The 20,000-nt window shown below is 44.5% G+C and overlaps 1 protein-coding gene across 2 annotated transcripts in view; it reads left to right on the forward strand.

Annotated features, from left to right (window-relative positions):
* Nucleotides 1–20,000, forward strand: part of LOC105909541 (noelin-2-like) — a 74,103-nt gene that overhangs the window by 22,897 nt on the left and 31,206 nt on the right. For both annotated transcript variants that reach the window (XM_042703548.1, XM_031562346.2), the window contains exons 2-3: nt 1,065–1,214; nt 16,893–17,048. In XM_042703548.1, coding sequence (XP_042559482.1) covers nt 1,065–1,214; nt 16,893–17,048 — 306 coding nt within the window. The remainder of the gene's footprint in view (nt 1–1,064; nt 1,215–16,892; nt 17,049–20,000) is intronic.

The following is a 20,000-nucleotide window of genomic DNA, read 5'->3' on the forward strand; positions in this document are numbered from 1 at the left end:
TTGCTCTCTCTCTTTCTCTCTCTCTCTTTCTCTCTCTCTCTTTTTTTCTCTCTCTCTCTCTCTCTCTCTCTCTCGCTCTTTCACAACCCACCTTGTTCTTTCTTGTACACACTGACAACATTCAATTTATTTTCAATTCGGTGTGCTGTATGGCCATGAAAAAGATTGGGCAGGAATATGGCAACAGCAAGGTGGTGTCCAGATGTCTTTGTCCGAAAGTGTCCACAACCTCTGCTGAATAGAGATAGTGTAGAATAAACTCTCTCTTTCTCTCTCTCTCTCTCTCTCTCTCTGTCGCTCTCTGTCCCTTTCTAATTCAAATGTAATTCAAAATCTAATTCAGTTGGTTAAATGTATCACCGAAGTGGTGTTGAGAAGTGGAACTTCTTTTTCTCTCCTTGTCTGATTGATCTGGCTAATCAGAAATCCTTTTGTCCACTCTCCTCCATCTCCCTCCTCTATCTCTCTCTCTCTCTCTCTCTCTCTCTCTCCTCTGCTCTTTCTCTCCTTCTACCCTGCTTTGTCCTCCTTCTCTTCTCTCCTCCACTGTCATTCCTCTCTTTCTCTCCTCCCTCTCTCCCGCTACCTCTCTGTCTTCTATCTCTGTCCTCCCTCTCTCATTCCCCCTCTTTCTCCTGTATTCCTCCTGTCTCCTCCATCACTCTCCTCCATCTCCCTCCTCCACTTCTCTCTCTATCCTCTCCTCTTTCCCTCCTTCTACCCTGTTTTGTCTTCCTTCTCTTCTCTCCTCCCTCTCTTCCTCTCCTCCCTCTCTCTCGCTATCTCTTTGTCTTCTATCTCTCTCTCCCTCTCTCTCCCCGTATCTCTCTCTCCCTCTCTCTCTCCATCTCTCTCCTCCATCTCTCTCCTCCATGTCTCTCCTCCATCTCTCTCTCCCACCCTCGCTCTCTCTCACCCCTACTCTATCTCTCATTCTACCCTGCTTTGTCCTCTTTCTCTTCTCTTCTCCCTCTCTTTCTCTCCTCCCTCTCTCTCGCTACCTCTCTGTCTCCTATCTCTGTCCTCCCTCTCATTCCCCCTCTTTCCCCTGCCCCCCTCTCCAGGCTCTGTATCCTGGTCCTGATGAGGGCTGGCAGGTGTACACATCGGTGGCGGACGTCGAGGGGAAGTGCGTGTGCACCGTGGTGGCTCCCGCCCAGACGCCCTGCAGCAGAGACCCCCGCAACCGGCAGCTGCGACACCTCACAGAGAGGGTGAGTGAGTGGCAGCCGCTCCAGCCAATCGGAGAGAGGGAGGCTTGGCATGTGGGAGGGAATGGGAGGGTGATTTGGTAGAGCCAACCACCCAGCAGTCAGACCTTGGGGTGGTGAATGTGAGTAGCAGACCCATCAACCCATGGGGGTGGGGGTGTGTAGAGGGTACGTGGTAGTCAGTTTCACCAATGAGAATGGGAGGTTTGACATGTGAGAGGGGAAGGGTGGATGAGTAGCAGCCCCAACCACCAAATCAGGACAGGAGGTTTGAGATGCGGGAGGGGTGGAGAGGGTGGCGCGTTCTTCCATCCTGTGTGTGTGTGTGTGCGTGTGAGAAGAGGGGAGGAATATAGAAAGAGTTAATCTCTGTGTTTCTTACTTATGCAGGCACACACACACATACACACACACACACACACTATATTGCACACATTCTCTCGGGGATTGTGGGCAGTGTGGAGTAGGGGTGGGAATCTCTTGGCACCTCACGATTCGATTCGATTCCGATTCAGTGGTCAACGATTCGATTCTAAACCGATTATCGATTCTAAACCGATTATCGATTCAAAACCGATTATCGATTATCAATTCTAAACCGATAAAACGATTATCGATGCATGTCGATTTTTAAACATTTGAGTTTGCTACTCAGAGTCTCAAATCACTTCCTACTTTGTGTTTGATAATTAAAGAAAATCAACAGATGAATTACCTTCTCTATTTTTTATTAGAGAAAAAGCTTTTCCTTGTCACAATTATGACTTTCAATGAACAATGCAATAATCGATGCAGCTTGCATTTCAACACAAAATGGATGTGTAAAAAAAAAAAATTTAATTTTTTTAATTTTTTATTTTTTTATTAAAAAATCGATTATGAACTTTTCTGAATCGAGACGGAATCGTTCTAGAGATAATCGAGAGAAATCGAAAAATCGATTTTTTCCCCCACCCCTAGTGTGGAGAGAGTGGCTGCTGACAGACTCTGTCTGGCTTACTGTCTCTCCCCCCCCCCCCTCAGTCTATCTGAACTTTCTATTATCTTATTATTCTATTAGCCTGCGTAAAGGTTTAGGGGGATAGATCTGTGGCTTTGAGCTTCTGAGGGTCATCAAATACTCTTTTACAAAGGACACAGGTGGAGATCTCTCCAATCGTACTCTCTGTCATGGCTGTAAGTGTGACACTTTGGTTCTGCGGAGGGTTGCCTAGTTGCCGTTTGTAATGAGGTCAGTGTATCAGACATCAGATTGGCGTCTTGAATTAATAAACCTGTTGTTCTTGTTTTTCTCTCAGAAACCCATTTTGTTGACCAATTAATTGGATAGGGGCTGACGATCAACAATGTGTTTCAGTCTGTGTTACCCTTGTCCAATCCTTCAAAGAAGTTTGTGTTGTCGTTATCATTTACGAAACACAAAACGGTAATTTTTTCAATTAAGTACACCACCAACAAGATTCTGCTTGGTTGTGAAAATACCTAAACGAAACACATAATGTCCTTGTTATGATTCTTAACTCTCAGTTCAATCCCTTAAATGTGTCGGGAATCGGCAAGGAATACATTATTTACATTAGTTTGGAGGCAATACTCACCAAGGGCACACTAGGCAGAATTGTCCGTGGAAAAATGTAAATCCGTCAGCTGATTCAGAAGTTAACAAGAATGCAGTTCGGAAATCACAGGAATGCTAGCAGAGGGCTGTGGTAGTTTAATGATAGCGTTGATCCTAATGACAGCAGCCAGGCTCCAAGAAGGTAATGATGGGAATGTTGAGCATAACAAAGAGAAAGTTAATGAATCTACTGCTGGTCAAACTGGTGACTCCGTTGCTAATGCAGACAACATCCTTTTACAGTCCTTGAATGACATACTAATTAAGTATATGGTAAATATATGGCAAATGATAGTGTATTATTGGGTAATTACCACATGTAATGAGTAAGTAAATACAGAGAAACTACAGCTGCAATACTCCATTATTACCCATCAACTACGTACCGTGTAGTTGTGACCGTTTTAGTTTGTAAGAGATAATTGCGTAGTTCCTAGTAATATAGGCAACCATTTCATAGAAATACATCCTCTATTGCCCATCAATTAAACTTACAATTGAGGCTATCCAAGGTTTATGTTGGTAACAGACCAAGTTTAAAAAAAACTATAGACAGAAATACTTTTTTTATTTTTCAACTTTTTTCTTTTTCAATAATTATAACCTGGCTGTACTTTCCATCTTCCATCCGATCAATATTCAATCACCTCCATGAAAGTGAAGGACAAAGTAGCGATATGCTGTATACTTGTCACGTTCCTACTGAGCTCCGCTCTGGCCGCGCCCCCTTCAGCACTCACTCACACTCAGACTCTCACCGCTCACCTGCACCGCGTTCACACTCACCTGTTTACTAATCACCCACACCTGTTTACTAATCACCCACACCTGTTTACTAATCACCCACACCTGTCACTGTCCCTACTTATACCTGGCACTCCCTTCACTCCCTTTTGCCTATGTGCAAGAGGATCTGTTTCCTCGTCATCTGTGTGCCCTACAACCTGTGGTCTGTCTCTCGTTTGTCCCTGGCTGTTCCATTTGCAATAAACTCTGTTTCTCAAGGATTACCATCTCTGTGTCGGTCCGTTCCGTGACAACACTTGGGTGATGTGTGGCTCTATTGTACTGTCAGGAGCAATGCTTGGATCTACATCCAGCGGTTCCACAGGCCACCTTTCTGTCATCTAATCTGTCACATTACATTTTTCTCCCACCACTCCACATACCTACCACGGGGGCGACAGTGGTACAGGAGGTAAAGAAGTCGGTTAGTAATCAGAAGGTTGCTAGTTCGATTCCCTGTCGAAGCGTCCTTGAGCAAGACACTGAACCCCTAATTGCTCCTGATGTGCAGTGTGCCATCAGTGTAAAAATGTAAAATGTGTATACATTGTAAGTCGCACATATGTAAGTCGCTTTGGATAAAAGCGTCTGCTAAATGTAAATGTAAATGTCCCACTGGGTTTTCACTAACACTAAGATACTGCAGGATCACAACTTTGTACTTTCTTTCACCCTTTTCTGGGAGGCCTGGAGAGAGAATTTTTTTTTAACTTAATTTATTTTCAAAGTCAGTGGTGCGATGTGGGTAAGAGGCAGGTCCAGAGTTCAGCCAACAGAACACCAATCATGTGAACTGAAAAGGAAGATAAAAGTAATCAAACAAGAGATCCTAGACCTCAGCAAGAGAGAAGTGGACGCGGCTTAAGTTACTGAGAGAAATGAAACGCAGCCGAGGAACCTGTGGAAGGACCTGCTGACCTTGGACTGTTTCTTTGACGTGTTTGAGTTCCCCGGAATTAACTGCCTGGATTTCTTGAGATACTTTTTGTTTTTTGATTGGATTTTCTGAGCTTTTGATTAATTCTTAATTTTAAAAATAGGAAAATACCAAGTTTTAAACAGTATCTCTGCACTTGATTGCTCAGTGGACTAATCACTGGGTTAGCAATCCGGGATCAATCCCCAACTCTGGCCTGATAGAGATGTCACGGTGCTATAGTCCGAGCCTAGTTCACGCAGTTTAATGACATGGATGTATTAACATCTTTCCTCTTTGCCCGTTGAGAAGAAGAGGGCTGAGAAGATGCTAATCACACACTTAATATTTTGGGATGGTGCTTTGGGGTTCTGTCAGGACCTCTACTCTGCTGAGACCTGTGAACTGGGTACAGTGGAACAGCTCTTGGAGGGGGTTCCAAACCTGGCAGAGGACTAACAGTGTGACCTTTGTCTTTCAGTGAACTGACTGATGCAGTCAATGAGCAAGCAGTTGGGAAATAAGCAAGGTTGTCTCTCAGGTCTCTAGTACACTGTTGATACAACTGAGGAAGAATCTTCAGGGTGTCACAGTTCAAGGTTCTAACTGAGGAAGAATCTTCAGGGTCTCACAGTTCAAGGTTCTATTCTGGGGAAGAATCTTCAGGGTGTCACAGTTCAAGGTTCTAACTGAGGAAGAATCTTCAGGGTCCACAGTTCAAGGTTCTAACTGAGGAAGAATCTTCAGGGTCTCACAGTTCAAGCACAATGTTTGTCTTTGGAGTCAAGTACTCCTGGCGAAAGAAGGAACTGTGTGTAATGGTAGACAGCAGGTACATTGCTGTGCAGTAAGTAAAACTCACTCCCCAACACCTTAAGAGACGTGCTAGTAACAGACACTAGAACCCATGGGTTTTAGTCTCCTAGCTATCACGCCAGCCTCCTATGTCCGTGGTTGAGAGATCAAATCCGATGCGGTACTGTGCTTGTCTGCACAGCACCGGTTGCAAGTCTTTTGAAAGGGCAAGCTATCCATCTTGAAGAGCAATTGATTGGAGGACAATTGTGAATCGGGCCAAAATGTTTAAGGCCTTAGGCCTTAGACTCGAGAATCATAGTTGAATATGCCTTTTTTTTCCAAGTCACTGATAATGTTGGACTTTTTTCACGCAGAGAGATTCAAAGATCTGTTGTCAGTTGATAATAATCGTAGTCGGTTGTTTATCTGGTGACATGTGTTTATGTACTCGGTGCTTCTTTACTATAGTGTGTGAGTAGTTGTGGTAGGACTACATAGTCGCCTTGGTGCTCCTTTACTATAGGGAGTGTGTAGTTGAGGTAGGTGTGTGTGGAGTTGGGGCAGGACTACATAGTAGCCTCGTTCGGTGTTCTGCATGCATGTGTTGGGTTAGTAAAAGGGGTTTTAAACATCAGCCATCTCTCATTCAAACCAGGACACAAACATAAATTGACCACGTTTGTGCATAGTTGCACAGTTTCCCTCCCTCTCTCTTTCTCTCTTCCTCTCTCTCTCTCTCTCTCTCTCTCTCTCTATGTCCCTCTCTCTCTCTCCATCTCTCTCTCTCCGTGTGTATCTATCCCCCCTCTCTCTCTCTCTCCGTGTGTATCTCCCTCCCTCTATCTCTCTCTCTCTCTCTCTCTCTCTCTGTCTATGTCCCTCTCTCTCTCTCCATCTCTCTCTCTCCGTATCTATCCCCCTCTCTCTCTCTCTCCGTGTGTATCTCCCTCCCTCTATCTCTCTCTCTCTGTCTATGTCCCTCTCTCTCTCCATCTCTCTCTCTCCGTGTGTATCTATCCCCCCTCTCTCTCTCTCTCCGTGTGTATCTCCCTCCCTCTATATCTCTCTCTCTCTCTCTCTCTCTCTCTCTGTCTATGTCCCTCTCTCTCTCTCCATCTCTCTCTCTCCGTATCTATCCCCCCTCTCTCTCTCTCTCCGTGTGTATCTCCCTCCCTCTCTCTCTCTCCATCTCTCTCTCTCCGTGTGTATCTATCCCCTCTCTCTCTCTCTCCGTGTGTATCTCCCTCCCTCTATCTCTCTCTCTCTCTCTCTCTCTCTCTCTCTCTGTCTATGTCCCTCTCTCTCTCTCCATCTCTCTCTCTCCGTATCTATCCCCCCTCTCTCTCTCTCTCCGTGTGTATCTCCCTCCCTCTATCTCTCTCTCTCTCTCTCTCTCTCCCTCTCTCTCTCCCTCTCTCTCACTCCCTCTCCCTCTCCCTCTCTCTCTCCCTCTCTCTCTCTCTCTCTATCTCTCTCTCTCTCACTCCCCTCTATCTCTCCCTGATTAATGTCTGTGGCCTGACAGAGGGTCTCATTGAGCACTAATAAGATGAAGCGCTCCCAGAGTTGCCCCAGGGGGATCATGGGTAATTTAACCCTGATGAATGAATCAAGGAGTGGGACAGGGAGAGAGAATTAGTGAACGAGAGGGTTGGAGGGAGGGAAGGAGGGAGAGAGAACAGTGAGAGAGAGAGAGAGAGAGCGGTGGAGGGAGCAAGAGACAGGGAGAGAGAGGGGACACACAGAGAAAGAAGAAGAGTTTGGGAAAATGGAGAGAGTTTAGGGGGAGCGAATTAGAAGATTGAAAGAGAAAAGGAGTGAAAGTGGTAGAGAGAGAGAGGAAATCTATGAGACAGAGGGAGAGAACATTTTTTAATTTAGGGAGAGAGATAAAAAAGGAAGAGTATGAAGCAGATGCAAAAGGTCAATTGCCTTCACCTTGTCTTACAGCGGGTAGGAAGAGAGAGAGAGATTGGCTGGGGGGGTTGAAAGAGGGGGACGGAAACAGAGGAATGGAAAAAGAGGAATGAGAACGGGAGAAAGAAAGAGGGATATGAAAGATTAGAAGGATGCAGTAGATAAAGCAAAGAGGAGGAGATGGAGAGAAAGAGAGACAGAAAGAGAGATGGAAAAGAGAAAGAGAGAGAGTGAGAACTTGAAAAGAAGAGTGGAGTAGATGGGCATGGGGTAGAAAGGGAAACAGGAAGTGAGAGAGAATAATAAAGAGAGAGAAAGAAGAGAGAGAAAGCATGGGGTAGAAAGGGAAGAGAGGAAGTGAGAGAGAATGATAAAGAGAGAGAAAGATGCCATAAGTGAAGCAAGGAGGAAGAGAGAGGGAGAGGGAGACAGAATATAATATACATATATATATATATAGCTTCTGTGGTTAGAGCAAGATGTAAGACTCGAAGGAGGACTCAGGAGGTTATAGATGTTAAGAAGATGGAGTTTTTATTTCTCCAAATAAGGTCAAAAGGCGGTAAAACAATGACAATAATAAATATAAAGCAAAACGTTTCAATAATGAAAATAAATGGCCAAAGCAAAATAGAAGTCGACTTCCATTTACATTTAGTCATTTAGCAGACGCTTTTGTCCAAAGCGACGTACAAGGGAGAGAACAGTCAAGCTAAGAGCAATAAAAAAGCATGGTGTAACAATAAATACTACTTTACATGAGAATTAACTAGCAAAGCAGTACATAACTACACACACACAGTCCTTAAAGCCCTCTAGCTTTCTCTGTCATATAAAAGGACCGCCTTAACTAGTCCATGGTGAGAGCTCCAAAGACTTACGTCTTTATGAAACGGCAACTCTCTAACAAATGAAAAGACACGTTTAAATAGCCGAGACACTCTCCTGCAATTGGCTCATGCCAATTATTACCTGCAGGTGTGTCATCCGCAGGCACCAACACCTGTGGCTCAAATCAGCAGTCCCATACAGCTGGGAAAAGGGACTACACTAGGGTAGAAATGATGGCTTTGTGACGGCATAGCCGACACATAAGAAATCAGCCAAGAGTTTATAAACAATTCGGGATAATCCGGAAGTATAAAACTCGCGCTTATCACGCTCGACATATGCTCGACAAACTCACGAGGAGACACTAAACAACGGTAGGACAACAGTATGAAATATGACAATGATGTATGATTTTTTTAACCTAAATAAATGGAACATTTAACACAAGACATTGGTATGGTGTGGTTATTTAAACTGTAGAGGTATAATGATTGTAGAAAGCAAGCGCAACATTCACGGAAGTTTGGATGAGGAATGATCGGATTAACATACATACGTAACTGTATATGGACACGGATAACAGACATACAACATATAACAGCAAACATTTGCACACGCTTACAAGTCTGTATATGGAGGCAGTGTATTACTGCCGCGACGATCGCCATGCGTACCGTAAGAGTGAGCGTCGGTGTGCTGACGCGAAAGAAAGTCCGCAATAACATTACATGCTGTGAAAAGACCACATAGAAGTGGAGATTCCGTCGTCCCTTTTTTCCAACAAGGACCACAGGACTGCACCACTCACTGTGCGACGGCTGCATCATCTCCCTCTCCAGCTTGGCCTGTACCTCTTGCTTCAGCGTACTCGTCAGTCGCGCTGGAACCCTGGTAGAGGTCTGCCGGATGCGGCCTGGAGACGTGTGCCGGATGTAATACAACATCTTCTGTGGTGTCTGGGGCTTGCCTAGCTGGTCGGGGCCCATGGAGCTCAGCTGGTCCAGCTCCTCCCGCATCCCCCGGACATAGCTCGGGGATGCCTGTGCATATTCTCTATACGGGAATCCACAGAAAGGCGAGTCACTGATACCAGGCTGCTCCATAGTCAGACACATCCGCAGTATGGACTTCAAGGCTTTGATGCGTGTTCTTCTCCGGATCAACTCCTTGAGCCGCTGGCAGCCACTGGATCCCACCACTGCCACCAAATGTTAAAGGTCGGGATAGCTTCGCGGTCAGAGCGCATGTTTGGCACCCTGTAGACCCGGGTTTGAGTCCGGGTGGGGTGACTCGATGTCTATTACATCATCGGAGTCCTGCACAATCTTATTTTTCCCTACTAATATTAATAGCCATTTTGGCATTCCACAGAATGAAATTGATTAATGCTCTTTCCGGACATATTTAAACCCCAGAAATAAAAATCTGAAAATCTGAAAAACCTCAAATAACCTTGTTAACAAATTAAACGAAGGATTCAATCTGAAGCATGAAAAACAGTCTCCCTTTCGGAAAAAAAGAGCATTCATGGCTTACATTTGGATTTAAAACAGAAATAAAAAGAGTTCACAGCCAAAACCCCATGCAATAACCTCCACTGTAAATCCCCTGCTTGTTGAGTTAGGGGCTTGTATAAAGACTTCCACACTGGTCTTTTTTTTGATGATCACTTTGACACCGTTTGCCACTAGCCACACTAAATTCCATTAGTTCTGAAGGAACCCAAAATAATGGAATAAAATATCATAAAAATTTGACCTGCCATGAACACAGTGTACTATACAATGTATAATTTGCTCCATCACTTTTCCCACTCTGGTAGCAAATGCTTTGGAAAAGACTTTATAGTCAATGCACAAGAGAGACACGGGGTGCCACTGTTTAAGGTCAGTTAAGTCACTTTTCTTTGGTGACTCCACGTTTGCCAGATTTGTCTCCACCAATCCCTACACTCTTAACGTCACAACGGCCTCTCCAGGCTCAGGCACTGCCAGTTCGTTCCTTAATCCCATTCACAGGCTCAGGCACTGCCAGTTCGTTCCTTAATCCCATTCACAGCCACTTGCCTCTCTGCAGGCAGAGCCAAATATCCTACCTCACACGCGACCAACTCGGCACTATCAGCCTCAACCGACACCAGCAGTACAGCCCAACTAACAACTCATCCATAATAAACGGATTCATTAGATTAAGTGATTTTCAGAGGGAGAACCAGAACAGAGATATAGTTCATTTTAGTGCCCATTTGAACCACTTAATTACCTCTTTCAACCTTACTCAAAAAACAACTATCATGTGGTTCATTATAGATGCCGATACCACATGTTCATGTCCGACAACTCCTTCTTACTGCTAAACTACAGAGAGAGACAGAGAGAGGGAGGGAGAGAGAGAGAGAGAGGGAGAGCAAAATAATGAGAGATGCAGAAGGTCAACGATCACCACTTTAACATGGAAAGGTGGTACGATGAGGGAATAGACAAGAGGAAAACTGATAGAGAGGGAGATAGAGAGAGAGAGGAAGACTAATAGAGAGAGATAGAGATAGAGAGGAAGACTGATAGAGAGAGAGAGAGTAAAGAGGGGAAGAAAGGAGGTTGAGGGGGAGAATGTAGTGGGTGGACCAAGAGAGAAGGAGATGAGAACTGAGGGGAAAGCTAGAGAGAGAGTAACAGAGAGAAAGAGAGCGAGAGAGAGAGTAACAGAGCGAGAGAGAGACATAGAAAGAGTGAGAGAGAGAGAGATGGTTAGATTGATTGAGAGAGAGAGACATAAAGAGAGTGAGAGAGAGACAGATAGAGAGAGAGAAATAGAGAGAGATATAGAGAGAGTGTGAGAGAGAGAGATGTCTCTCTAAACAAAGCCTGGGAGGAGCCCATAGGGATGATTGACAGCTGTCACTCATCCAACATCCGCATTCTATGAGATTTAAACCATCTTTGCCTGACTACCAGGTTACGCGCTCCGGCGTAGCAGAGTATCCCACCTGCTCCTTCCCATTCATCCTCCATCTTTCTCTGAGCTCACATTAACCAGACAACAGTGAGAGGTAAATGAGGGTAAAATGCTAATGCCCTGTCTTTGACATGAGCCAGTATTGAGCTCTCAGCTCACGTTCCCCGTTATTCATAGGGGGTGTCAGCGGACATCGCACACACGCAATCTCTGCTACAGGCATCACAGGACCACGGCCTGCTACCAAGCCAAAACGTGCTTATTATCAAGTCTCGGATGCATTGCATAAGCATTCCGGGGGGAGAGCTAGTGAACTTGCAGAGGATGTAGAATAAGAGAAGACAGGATGTGTGACTGATAGAGAGGAAGACCAGAGAGAAAGAAAGGAAGAGTTTCAGAGGGAGTCAGCAGTGGGCTGAGAGAGAAAGAGTGAGGAAGGGAGGCCAGGAGAGAGAGAGAGAAAGAGTGAGGAAGGGTGGCCAGGAGAGAGAGAGAGAGAGAGAGAGAAAGAGTGAGAAAGGGAGGCCAGGAGAGAGAGAGAGAGTGAGAAAGAGTGAGAAAGGGAGGCCAGGAGAGAGAGAGAGAAAGAGTGAGGAAGGGAGGCCAGGAGAGAGAGAGTAAGAGTGAAAAAGAGAGAGAAAGAGTGAGGTAGGGAGGCCAGGAGAGAGAGAGAGAGTGAGAAAGAGTGAGAAAGGGAGGCCAGGAGAGAGAGAGAGAAAGAGTGAGGAAGGGAGGCCAGGAGAGAGAGAGAGAAAGAGTGAGGAAGGGAGGCCAGGAGAGAGAGAGTAAGAGTGAAAAAGAGAGAGAAAGAGTGAGGTAGGGAGGCCAGGAGAGAAAGAGAGAGTGAGAAAGGGAGGCCAGGAAAGAGAAAGAGAAAGAGAGAGATAGAGAGAGATGTCAGGTCCAACCACCTTAACTTGCAGAGGATGTAGTCTCAGCCTTGGCCTCTGGTCCATTTATCAGGGATACGTGCAGGGCCCGCCGACAGGAGAGATACACAGCACAGGGAATGAGCAGATAGGAGAAGCAGATTCACATCACAACACTGCTAAATTAAACAAAGAACATGGAGAGGATATAATACATAGAGAAAAGAGAGAGAAGGGTTTATCTTTCCTTTTTTAGAATCAAGCACTAGCAGAAGGCTGGGATGGAGATATCTGCTTCCTGCTAAATACTGCTCCATTGCCTGTAAAGCTGAGCTATTGAAAGGCTGTCCTTTCCTGCTAAATAGCCAAGCCGGTGCTGGAGAACTATTGTTGTAAATATTGTTTTATTGATAAGTTTGTGTTTATTTTATTTTAGTTCTTAGATGTTTTGTTTTTAAAAAGATTTAAGATTGTTTATGATCTCAACATTCTTTGGATATACTAAGTGTTACCAAAATAACTATAGCTGTATGACAATGATGATGATGATGATGATGATGATAAAGAAGAAGTTACCCACAATTCTTGTGATGTTAGCTCATGCCTCAATTTGACACCTTCAGTGCTTTAACACTGAACAGACTCTCAGGAGGTCCGAACCTACTGTAGTGTCATAGCAATGCACACATCTGCAATACTATAATAATAATAATAATAATAATAATAATAGTACAAATTGTCCCATCGAGACAGAGAGAGAGAAAGACAGGCATTTCTGTAAGACAGAGATACACAGACAGTAAGGTAGAGAGACAGACAGACAGGTAGACAGATAGACAAGATGGACTGATATGCCGACAAACACGAGAACAGATAAACAGAGATGATGAAGAGAAGAGAGACAGATAGATACACAGACAGATGCGTATATTTACCAATGCGCAAGACAGACAGACAGGTACACAGACAGATGATAAGAAATAGCCAGACAGAAAGACAAAGACATATGCAGGAGACACAGACATATATACAGACACACAGACAGGAAGGCCCACAGACAAACAGACAGGCAGATAATAAGAGAAACAGGTGGATGGACAGACACACAGAAAGATGATTAGGCAGACAGGGAGACAGACAGACAGACAGGCACGCAGGCAGACAGCAGGGCTTAGGTGGAGGGTGCTGGAGTTCTGACAGCAAGGCGGTGTGAATAATTAAAACTCTCCCCATGGTGGCATATGCATTCTGATGCACTACATTATCTCCCACCCACACACACACACACACACACACACACACACAGACACAAAGACGCAGAGGAACACATGCACACACACACACACAGAGGAACACACACACGCATGCACGCACACACACACACACACACACACACACACACACACACACACACACACACACACACACGAAGGAACACACACACACACAGAGGACACACACACACAGACAGACACACACACAGATACACAGACACAGAGAGACACACACACATGCACAGACAAAGAGGAACACACACAGACACTCACTCACACACACACACACGCATACAGACACACACACACACACACACACACACACACACACACACCAGGCTAGAATGCACTTCTGTTGCCCGAGGCAAAATTCTTGTTTGTTAGCTAACATGGGGTATGTCTTGAAAAAGAGATTTGAGATCTGTGTGTGTATGTGTGGGTGACTAAAGCAACTTTTCAATCCATCTTTCACTGATCTCTCTTCATATTCGACACAGGCATCCCTAGGTTTATCTGTCACACTCCTGAAGTGATGCAGGGATTGATAAAGAGAAAGAAAGAGAGAGAGAGAGAGAGAGAGAGAGAAGACCGTAATGGAAAGCAAGAAAGTCTCCTTGGCAAGATTGTTTGTGACACGGTCATGCCAGTATAGCATGATGAATTTAATTGAATTGAATTGAACAGATAGAGAACAAGAGAGAGAAGGAGAGGGAGTGGGGGGGATATGAACGTTACCCAGGCACAAATGCAGGATGGTCTGGGGGACAGGTTGAGAGAAAGAGAGGGAGAGAGATAGGAAAGAGAGAAAGAGAGATTAAGGATGTTAAGGAAGAAACAAAATGTTAGACAGGGCCAATCAGCAGGGGTGGGCTGGGTGATGGATTGGAGTTGTGTGCCGGAGAGTGCCAGCGTAATCTAGAAAATTCCACAGGCATCAGCACAGAGAGGACCAGAGTATTCTAGAAGATTCCACAGGCATCAGCACAGAGAGGACCAGAGTAATCTAGAAGATTCCACAGGCATTAGCACAAAGAGGACCAGAGTATTCTAGAACATTCTACAGTCATTAGCACAGAGAGGACCAGAGTAATCTAGAAGATTCCACAGGCATTAGCACAAAGAGGACCAGAGTATTCTAAAAGATTCCACAGGCATTAACATGCATGTCTGGGTGTGTCCTCGCTGTCAGTTAAATAGTGACGCCAACCTCCATCTTACACGGAGCAACACCAGCCTAAACACAGGACACATGTGCAACTGCAGGACACCCTCCCATCCTCTACACCTCAGCAGTGTTCCTGTGTAGTTCAGTTGGGATCTGGGATAATGTTTTATCCCCATCAGCGCACACATGTGGGTTTAATAGGTATAATGTCTGCCGGTCAGTATAGGAAAATAAATCCTGACGGGACGAACAGGACCCAGACGCTCAGCGGAGCAGTCTTGTATTCGTCCTAAATTTATTTTCCGATACTGACTGGCAGACTATACATTATCCTGTTTATTATACAGTTACTTGCCAAAACGATAGAAGACATTCCTCCAAAATACCTATTTTCAATGATTTTAGTTTTGTGACTTCTGCTAAGAAAAAAAAAGTTCTTCACGCAAATAGAACTTTAAAATTGCAGGTGTTGCGTAACAACCTATTACTTGCTGCGTTCAAGTTACAATGACTTTCCGCTACGATCAGTGCGGAATGATACGGAAGATGTGAATTAGAAGCACAAAACCTGTTGCCAATGGCAGTGGCCATTCATTCTTTGCAATGGAACGTTTTGCAACATTCTGAGGAGCCGTATAATAAATAAGGTATAATAGAGTACAATAGATATAAGTAATGACGATTGTCGCTATAGATACAAATACTTTGGCACATGCCAAAATTACTCTGATCCTTTTTGTCTATCTATTTTTAAGCTCATGGCATACAAAGTATCACTGCATGAACATTTGAAGAAAGGTTTTTATATTGTTAATGTCTGTTTGCTGCAGGGGATTACTCAGTCTCCTTTAAAAAAAAACATAACAAAACAAAATTGATGTTCATTGTCATTATGTCATTTGCCCAGAGGTGCCCAAATTGTACTTACTAAATAATAGTTTTTAGTCCATTAATGGCCCAGTTAGTGTACACAAGTAAATCTTCAGCTAAGGTTTGTGTCTTGTGAGTTATGCGAGAGAGCTGTACTCGCATCTGTGCGTTAGCAGAAGGAAAAGACATTGCTTTGAGTTATGTGAGATTTCAGTAAAAGCTGAAGTTTAAAAACAGAACAAGAACAGAAAACAATGTTTGAGTGTGTGTGTGTGTGTGTTTGTGTGTGTGTGTGTGTGTATGAGAGAGAGAGAGGAAGGGGAGGCAATTTGTTTCTGTTTGTGTTTATGTTTCTTCCCCGCTCTCTGTCTTTGTGTATGTGAGAATGTGTATATATATATATATATATGGCTGTGTGTGTGTCTGTGTGTGCGTTCATGTGTGTGTGTGTGTGTGTGTGATTGTGCATGTCCATGTTTAATTATTAATCATAATTAGCTGTGTGTGTGTTCTACCGAGTGATAACTCTGCCCTGCTGTGACTCCCTACTGCTGTCCTACCTAATCATCATTAGCACTGTGTGTGTGTGTGTGTGTGTGTGTGTGTGTGTGTGTGTGTGCGCGCGTGCGCGTGCGTGTGTGCAAGTGCGAGTGCGATCAAGCCATCCTTAAGGAAGAGACAGCTTGTGTGGGGCGGGGGAGATGCATGCATATAAGTTGTGGAAAAGTACACATACTGTATGTGCACAGCATTAAGAGAGACAGTGTGTGTGTCTGTATGTGTGTGTCTGTGTGTCTGTGTCTGTATCTGTGTCTGTGTCTGTGACTCGGTGTGTATGTGTGCGTGTGTGTGTGTCTGTGTGTGTGTGTGTCTGTGTGTGTGTGTGTGTGTGTGTGTATGTGTGTGTGTGTGTGTGTGTGTGTGTGGCATGCATACACATCCGTTGTGCAAATGTACACATACTGTATGTGCATAAAAGTTATCTTGATCCCTGTTCACATGTTCATGCATGCATCCAAATGGATGGGCACATGTGTCAACACACATTATTCATGAGTTCATTATTTTCGCAAACATTCATGACTCCCATACTGTCTGGATACACATGTAACTATTTGTGGAGTTGTGTATGTGTGTGTGTGTGTCTGTGTGTCTGTGTGTCTGTGTGTCTGTGTCTGTGTCTGTGACTGTGACTTGGTGTGTGTGTGTGTGTGTGTGTGTGTGTGTGTGTGTGTGTGTGTGTGTGTGTGTGTGTGTGTGTGTGTGTGTTGACTCAGTGTATTGTAATAGCACAATATGCTTGGTATTTGTGTATATTTATTTATACATAATCTTGCACAAAGGTTTTCCAGATAAAGCTGATTTAGTATTTATGTGTGTTTGTTTGTGTGTGTGTGTGTGTGTCTGTGTGTCTGTGTGTGTGTGTGTCTGTGTGTGTCTGTGTGTGTGTGTGTCTGTGTGTCTGTGTCTGTGACTTGGTGTGTGTGTGTGTGTGTGTGTGTGTGTTTGTTGACTCAGTGTATTGTAATAGCACAATATGCTTGGTATTTGCGTATATTTATTTATACATAATCTTGCACAAAGGTTTTCCAGATAAAGCTGATTTAGTATTTATGTGTGTTTGTTTGTGTGTGTGTGTGTGTGTGTGTGTGTGTGTGTGTGTGCGTGTGTCTAATGATCAGGTTCAGAACGTGACCCAGTCCATGGAGCTGCTGGACCTGCGGACGTCTCGTGACCTGCAGTACGTGCGGGACTCTGAGCCCCTGGTGAGGGGGGTGGAGGCACGGGTCCGCACCGCCAACAGCAACCCCCGCAGCCTCAGCCCCAAGGGCTTCCAGGTAAGCCTGGCTCACGGCCGTACACCACAACGCACCTCGTCATATCTCACCGGCGTACACCACAACGCACCTCGTCATATCTCACCGGCGTACACCACAACGTACCTAATCATAACTCACACCACAACATACCTAATCATAACTCACACCACAACGCACCTCGTCATATCTCACGGCGTACACCACAACGTAACTAATCATATCTCACACCACAACGTACCTTATCATATCTCACACCACAGCGCACCTCATCATATCTCACCGGCGTACACCACAACACACCTCATCATATCGCACACCACAACGTACCTCATCATAACTCACACCACAACGCACCTCATCATATCTCACACCACAACGTACCTCATCATATCTTACCGCCGTACACCACACAGCACCTCATCGTATCGCACACTACGTACCTCATCTTATCTCACACCACGTGCCTCATCGTATCGCACACTACGTACCTCATCTTATATAATCGCTTAAATGAGTATGTAAATGAACATACGAGTGAATATACTTCAGCACTTCATGTCAGTACACCTCAAAATATCTTATTACACCTCAATACATCTCTTTACAACTCAAAATATCTCAGTACAGCTCAATATATATTCATACACTTCAATATATCTTATTATACCTCAATATATATTATTACACCAAAATATATCGTATTATACCTCAATATATCTCAGTACAGCTCAATATATCTTATTACACCTCAATATATCTCATTGCACCTCTATATATCTCAGAACACCTCATTATATACTAATACACCTAATTTTGTCTCAGTGTACCTCATCATGGAGATTAATATCCAAATGCGATATAAATATACTATGTCTCGTTACACCACAGTGTGCCTCCGCATACCTCATCATGCAAATGAACGTACTCCAGCACCTCATGACCATGATATCTCAATACACCTTAATGTACTGTATCTCAACATACCGCATCATGCAAATAAATATGCATTGCATTGTGTGAATATGAATGAATGTTGGTGGTGGTCGGAGGGGCCGTTGGCGCTGATTGGCAGCCACGCTTCTGTCAGTCTGCCCCAGGGCAGCTGTGGCTACTGAGGTAGCTTACCACCACCGGTATGACTGTGTGTGTATGACTACTGGACTCTGGACTCTGTAAAGCGACTTCGGGTATATAGAGAAGCGCTATATAAAATTGAATTGATTGATTGATTGAAATAAACAAAAGAGCATGACTACTGTAGCTCCACATACACGTACTTCAGCACCTGCTAGCTCACTGTGTCTCGATACCCCACAAACCAACACACTGTATCTCAATATGTGCCTTGTCACGCAAGTGAACATACCTCAGCACCTCACGGTTCACTATGACTTCACAACGTACCTCGGAAATATGATAACACAGCATCTCAGTGTGCTTCAGAGTGCCTTGAGGTACCTTAGCAAATCCTACTGCAACCTCAGTCCCAGGGGCCTCCAGGGGCCCGACCTCACACTGTTTCTCAGTATGTCTTGCGAACACGTAAACATGTCACTTTGCCTCAGAGCTTGCGTTAGCCGACGGGACACACAACAGTGTGTGTGTGCGTGCGTGCGTGCGTAAGTGCATGTGTGGTGTATGTGTATGAGAGAGAAAGTCGTTAAAATAGAGTGTGAGATTGAAGGGTGTGGAGCTATTTTGGGAGCTCAGTTCTATGTGTTAGTTTACCTGCTAAATGATAATCTGGTCCAGTTGTCTAAAGTGAGTGTTTGTATTTAAGATCATGCGCGGACAAATGAAGAATGTATGACAAATGGTACAATAACAATGGTGCTTTATACTGGCCATTGGAGGTCAAGCAAAAAAGAAACAGGAAACACAAACACACACACACACACACAATCTCTCTCTCTCTCTCACTCACTCAGTCACTCACTCACACACACACACACACACACACACACACACACACACACACACACACACACCACACACACACACACACACCACACACACACACTCTCTCTCTCTCTCTCTCTCTCTCTCTCTCTCTCTCTCTCACACACACACACACACACACACACACACACACACACACACACATAACATACACAGTTAGATCACAATCAGAAAACCAAAGGATATGAAGCAGAAATATTTCTGTTTGATCGTGTCTTCCTGTGTGTGTATGTGTGTGTCATTTTTAATCATTGTGTGCCTATGTGCGTGTTTGTATGCATGTGTGTTTGCTTCTGTTAGTGTATGTGTGTGTGTTTGTGTGTGTGTGTGTGTGTGTGTGTGTGAGAGAGAGAGAGAGAGATAATAAGACTTACGCACAGTGCACATGGGTCTGTCAGTATATTTTTAAAGTTCCTGTAGCTTGCAGCAGTTTTTATGCGAGAAGCAATTGAGCTTAAAATCCTCTGCTGTTTGCCTGCGAGAGGATGGAGAGAGAGGGAAAGCGATAAAGAGAGAGTGAGAGAGAGAGAGAGAGGAAGAGAGAAAGAGAGAGAGAGAGCGAGAGAGAGAGTATAGAGAAGACAGAACTGTCAACTGGGATTGATTTACTGTCAAAATTAGGCTGACTTAGAGAGAGGAGGGGAACGATGCAGAAATAGAGAGAGGCAGAGAAAGGGGGGAAGAAAGTGAGACAGAGAGAGAGAGGAGGAGAAAGAGAGGGAGGGAGAGAGAGGAGGAGAAGGGGAGAGAGGGGAAGGGATTGTTAAATATTCAGCACAGCAGTTGGAACAGCTGCAGTTCATCAGCCTTTGGTGAGTTTAGGCTTATGTAAAGCTAGAATGGGTGGAGGAAGAGAGAGGGCGAGAGAGAGAGAGCCAGAGAGAGAGCCAGAGAGAGAGCCAGAGAGAGAGAGAGAGAGAAAAGCTACTCTGAAAAGCTGAAAAACACACTGACGACCCTGCGTCAGTGTGGAGAGGCCTGCAGGACATCACCAACTATAGGAAAACGTCC

Source organism: Clupea harengus, chromosome 24 (genome assembly GCF_900700415.2).
Source record: "Clupea harengus chromosome 24, Ch_v2.0.2, whole genome shotgun sequence".
NCBI lineage: Eukaryota > Metazoa > Chordata > Actinopteri > Clupeiformes > Clupeidae > Clupea > Clupea harengus.